General features: G+C 28.1%; 1 protein-coding gene across 1 annotated transcript in view; it reads right to left on the bottom strand.

The window, feature by feature from the left end:
• Nucleotides 1-5,386: 5,386 nt before the first annotated feature.
• Nucleotides 5,387-6,233, bottom strand: part of LOC100302631 (KTI12 protein homolog) — a 2,958-nt gene continuing 2,111 nt past the window's right edge. Inside the window, exon 7 of the mRNA NM_001163930.1 lies at nt 5,387-6,105. Within this exon, the coding sequence (NP_001157402.1) occupies nt 5,878-6,105 (228 nt within the window). The 3' untranslated portion in view covers nt 5,387-5,877. The remainder of the gene's footprint in view (nt 6,106-6,233) is intronic.

The raw sequence follows: 6,233 nt of genomic DNA, 5'->3' as shown, positions 1-6,233 counted from the left end.
TTCTTTCAAAAATGTAATTAAGCTAGGTACCTATAGAAGGTTTTAATATGTATAAAATATAAATAAATAACAAAAAAAAGAAAAAAGAAATGTGGTCATTGATTTTTTTTATACCTATGCCATCAAATTTGATTAAATAGGCAGCGAATTTAAGGGTGATGTGGGTACCTAGATGGTAAGTATACAAACGAAAAAAACTATATTATTGATACTGACCATGTTATAAGTTATTATTTAATGAAGTTGGAGAGTAACCTGTAAAGGCATTATTAATTCTATACTAACTTGAATTTTAAAAATGCCGCCAGTTATAAATGGATCTATATGTGTCAAACAAGCAGGGATCTATAAATGTCAGTGGATCTAAATGACGCAGGATCATTTTGTCTCGGGATCTGAATGACTAGGACCTGGTATCAATTCTTATCAGAATGGTTACCGTGATCTCGATGACTCTGGATCTATTTGTCAGCATACCATGAAAAATAACCCGTATTACAATAGTCGATTACACTACGTGATTACACTTCGATTACGCTTAACCCACTGGTTTAGCCGGCCGAATTCCGCAGAAACCAGATCAACTATTATAACACGGGTCCTTATCTGATTAATAAATCATAGAAATAACACCATAAATTTAATATATTAATTTGCCTATTAGAATATATTTTAGGTAGGTACCTAACTACCGCCTATACCGGCTATCAACGCTACATATGTATATAATATGGGGGCCTCGGATTTTTCTATTACCATACATAATATTATAAAACAATTGTTAAATAAAATATGAGAATTCAATCATTTTGAATTTTGTATTTTCGTGTATATAAATATTAAGTATATTAGTATATAGGTCCTATTTCGTTGGCTAAAAAAGAAAAACGAGAATTTTTACCCAAAATCGATTTTGGTTTTTGGTGTAACACTAAAAAAAATGACCGTAGATACATGCAATTTTTACTGAATGTGTATATTACTATTATCTATACACCATAACATTTTCAAAATATTTTGACTTATTTTGAGCTGTTTACGGACATTTTCAGTTTCCAATTTTTTTAGTTTTTTATTCTATAAATATTAATAAAATTTGTTGAGTAAAAAAGCTTGAAAATTTGATTAAGGCTCCTGATATATTATTTTAAAGACAGATGAAAAATATTAAAAAAAATTTTTTATAATCATTTATATTGACAAAATACGTAAAATTCACGAAAATGTGCAAATTACCTATTTTGAGTTAGAAATTCATAAAAATTTTTCTATTTAAATCTAAGATTTAAAAATGTAATACAAGATTCCTCATAAGTTTGTCTACCATTATCAAAAAAAAAAATGTCTACAAGCAGTGGCGTACGCAGGATTTTTCAGTGGGGGGGGGCTTGAAAATTAGTTACAATTTTATTTTTATTTTGTTCAGTCTAATAATCTCAGACGTTTATTTGAGGTATTTTAAAATGTTTGTAATTTTCCACTTTTATAGTAGAAAAAATGCTCTGATCATAAACATCGATGCCGGATGTATGTTTTTGGAAGCGAATTGGATTTAGTTGATACTTTTAGGAGGTCGCAATTGAAAATGCTCATTGCTTTCTAAAATAATTGGAGAAAAAAAATGAAAATGTATTAAAATTGTTTGGTAACCAACTTGGTTATACCGTCCTCATTTGGATTGTATTTGATTAATTAAAATTTGTTTTTCTATAAATGTCAATAAAAAATTATTCATTCGGTCAAAAAGCTTAAAAATGTAATGCGTAAGTTTTTATTATAGCTAAAATATTAACGATACATAGGCATCGTGGTTATGTTTTATAAGCATATAAAGTTCAAATTTCGTCAAAACCACAGTTAATTTGTAGTTCAAAACTTATAAAATATTAAATGTATATAGCTAAGGCTAAACAATTTAATACAAGGTCTTTCATACAAGTAATTCATACTTTTACCTAAAAATTACAAATGATTTATGAAAATTGGCATGCAAACACATTGTTTTTTCAAAAATGCATTCATTCTGGTAAGACATATATGAAATTTACGTCTTGCTTACTATAGTTGACAGTTGAAACTTGATTAATATTTTTGAAAAAGTAATAATAATATGGGCAATGGTGGGGGGGGGCTTCAGTCCGTTAGCCCCCTCCCTGCGGACGCCACTGTCTACAAGCAAATCAAAACAAAAATTTCATAAGCGTTCGAAATTCATATTTTTACAATATTGAATATTCACTCGATTTCTCATGTACCGATTTTGTTATTATGTTGAAAAACTGTTGATTCATGAAAATTTTACTGATTGTTTATGTTTTCATTTTCCATACACCATAAAAATAATGACTCTTTTTGAGCTGTTTATGGACATCGTCAGTCTTAAATTATTTTAGTTTTTTTTTTTCTATAATTGTCAATAAAATTTTATTTGTTTGGTAAAAATGCGTGACAATTTCCTGATATATTTTTACAATAGCGGTTGAAAAATATTAAAATACATAGGCACAATTTTTTTTTATAAGTATTTAAAGTTCGAATTTTTTCAAAATGTAGGTATCAAATTTAAAATTTGGTAATATTATATATGCTGATTGGGGGTGTCTTCCCTCAGAATCATTTTTCTTATAGGTACAATGATATTATATCATTGAATTCAAATTTAACACCATCCATTATATAGTGACCCACTTGTAACCTACTGTAGTACTGTACAGCAGAGCGACACCCAATTGTCCACCTTTTTCTAATTGTACTGTGGTTTTTCCTATTTGAATGTACTTTAAGGATTCATTCATTTGTATCTATCTTCAATTTTACCAACTTAATCTGTCATGGAATTTACTGATTAATTTAAATATTTAATTCCCAAGATAAAAAAATGTACCTATGCCATTATTATAAATGTAACAAATGTACCTATGATAATCGATAAGTGAATTTATTTTGTTATTAGTATATACTATTTTTTAATCAAATATTTAATACACAATATTATAATGATATATATATAATATTATTTGAATATTATAGTCAATGGCAGTTAGACATTTTTTTATTACATAAGTTGCAATTAGGTACCAAAGAAAAATGACAAGTATAGGTAGGATACTTGTCGGATAAATGAACTCTCAAAATTACTGTATCCTGTCTGCCACTGTTTATGTCTTAAGAACATATAAGAAAAGGTGGGTAAGTGGATGTCGCTCTACTGTACAGTAGGTTAGAAGTGGGTCACTGTATAATGGACAGTATTAAATTTGAATTCAATGATATAATATCACTGTATAAGAAAAACGATTCTGAGCGGAGACGGTATATCAGTCTATGTATTAGACATATTACACTGCACACACATAGAAAATCGGGCATACCTACCACATACGAGTATCAACAGTTGCCTAGGTATATTGAACTACTTAAAAACGGTCGGGATCGAACTTAACCACTATAGTCTATATCAGTGGTCTTCAACCGGTGGGTCGCGACCCATTTTTGGGTCGCGTAAGCTTTAAAATTGGGTCGCGATACGTCTTATTTTTAAAATAAAAAATAAGTTTAATAGATGAAATAAATAAAAATGCAGTTTATATAATCTATAATATAATGGATATCAAATCAGAGTATATTCAGTTTATTCAGTTATTATAGTATACAATATAGGCATTAAGCAATTTTAGCTTTGTTTTTCTACTAAGCTTACGTGGGTCGCGAAAAATGTGGGCCTAAAAAAGTGGGTCGCGAGTCCAAAAAGGTCGAAGACCACTGGTCTATATGGCACTATACAAATATACCAATAACTTCCAGACGTCAAATTTTGTACTTAGAAATCGGCAAAAATAACTTCAAAGTTCAAACCCTCGTAAAAATAAACCCTAGAATTCCCCAAGTAGTACGTAGATGCCAATGGTCCTCCACTCTTTCTTAAAAATGGAAAAAAAGGACAACGGCACCTATGACAATTTATTGCTGGGTAACTATTTAAAAAATCTCAAGGAAAAAAATTGAAAAAATATTCAATTGCTTCACCGAGACATAAAAATCAACTGTTCTTATTTATTTTACACTTATAGAAAAGATATAGGTACCTATATTATAAGCATTTAAAATTACCAATAATATATTTATTTTTAATTATATTCGTACTTAATATTATATTTTCTGTATAATAGCTAGTATAAGTATGATGTTTTGTTAGTTTTTTAAACGAGAAAATATGTCACACATTACTACATTATAGTGCTATGATTGCACTTTTATTTATCATCTATGACATTTTACCTTAGTAAGTCATGTCTATGCAACGCCGTTTTTTTTTTTTTTGTGAGACAAGGAGAAGGATCTCAGGCATAGGTCTTGCACCTAACAGATTAGGTTAGGTTACCGTTAGATGTGAGGTCTGGGGAGTGAGAAGGCTCCTACATTCTCATTGATCCGACACAGTACACATTATATTCTGTCCCTACAGAACATTTATTTTATTTTTTGTACAAGGACAACCAAGATAATGAACATCTGAAATTCTGAAATGGGTTATTCAAAAACTTTATTTTCATTTTCCTATACTTAGATATTTATATTTACCATTTATATGCGTTGTAATTAATATTAAATATTAAATAAAAATTTGCATTCATCAATTTTATTTTTTTATGATTATTCACATTTCAAACAACACTTTATTAGGTATCTAGTATCTAATCTACAATATATTCTACAATTGACTTATAATCTGTGACTTAATTACTCATAATATGTTATTTCATGTAATACTAACTTTAAAGTTGGAAATTTTGTCATATAAATTATAAATAGGTACTTTTTTTGTAGTAGGTACTCACATTAACATAAAATTGCATATTAAATATTATTTTTGTTTTTTTCAACAATCAACTAGTTTAGAACAATTTATTTTTGAAGTATTTGGCTATGGGCTTATACTAAAATTAATGTTTATGAGTTCAATTAAATAATAGGAAGTAAACATAGGGTCATGTTCCCCCAGCAATGTTGTGTAATAAAAAATTACACAGCTTGTTACGAGATTCAGATTTTCATTTACTGGACAGGATTGTGTGATGCAATTAAACACAATACATTTTGAAATAATGTTTATAAAAGTACCTAGTCAGTTAACACTTGACATGATATTCGATTAATTACCTATATTATAAGCATTTAAAATTAACACTTAATGGATCCTTATATTATATCATAATAATTGTCTTTGTAAATTATTAATAAACACTGGAATATCTGCAAAAATATTCCAAGTACCTATTTGTAAAATAATAAATAATATTAACAAATAATAAGCTTATACGTATTATTATTATAGCTTATTACAAATGTATACGACTTTAGTAGAAATGGAATAAAAAAATATGTAGTTTATAGAATTATTATTTATTAACAATACAAACAATCAAACATAACCATTGAAAATAAATAGTTTACATAGTACTGAAATACTGAACACTAATTAAAGTCAATGACATTATGTAATGTAAAATAGGTGTTAGGATGAACATATTATTCAATTTTAAATAAATCGCAAAGAAGTTATGTTAGGTTATGTACTATAAGGTCAGAGAAGTGAAACAAATTATTTAATGCAGTTGTCAATTCAATATTTAAAATTCTGGGTGAAACACCACAATAAAACGTTAAGTGATCAATCTCAAACTACATTACTTGGTCCCAAATCATCATCACAAAGATCCATTCATTCTATTAAAGTACATTTTGAGCATGCCATGCTCCTCACAGTGAGGAGGCAAATATAAAACAAAATGCTAATATGTCATCATAATATTAATATAGAGGAAAATCCTATGGTCTTACCTACTCCAATGAATAAATAAATAATAATAATGTTTTTCAACAAGTAACAGACTTATTCAGGAACTGTATAAACATATTAACAATATTTGTTTGGTCATTTGTAATTGAAACGTGGCTTTTGGCATACGATAGAAACTGTTTCCTAGACTTTGCAAGCTGCACTAATGAGATACTCTTATCCAATTTGTTCAGATATTTCCCTTCATAATCGACTAATTCAATATTCTCTCCTTCCACGCCTTGTTTCTTCAACTGTATAATCGACTATAAAACACAGAGTAAGAAACAAAAAAATACTATTATTAAATAATATAGGTACTATAATAATTTTCTTAACTTATTTTTCGATTAAATGTTATTTTTACTTAAGAGGACGTAGTACCCACATGTGT

This window comes from Acyrthosiphon pisum, chromosome A3 (assembly GCF_005508785.2).
Source record: "Acyrthosiphon pisum isolate AL4f chromosome A3, pea_aphid_22Mar2018_4r6ur, whole genome shotgun sequence".
NCBI classification, from domain to species: Eukaryota; Metazoa; Arthropoda; class Insecta; order Hemiptera; family Aphididae; genus Acyrthosiphon; species Acyrthosiphon pisum.
This window is presented reverse-complemented; position numbering and strand designations above follow the sequence as displayed.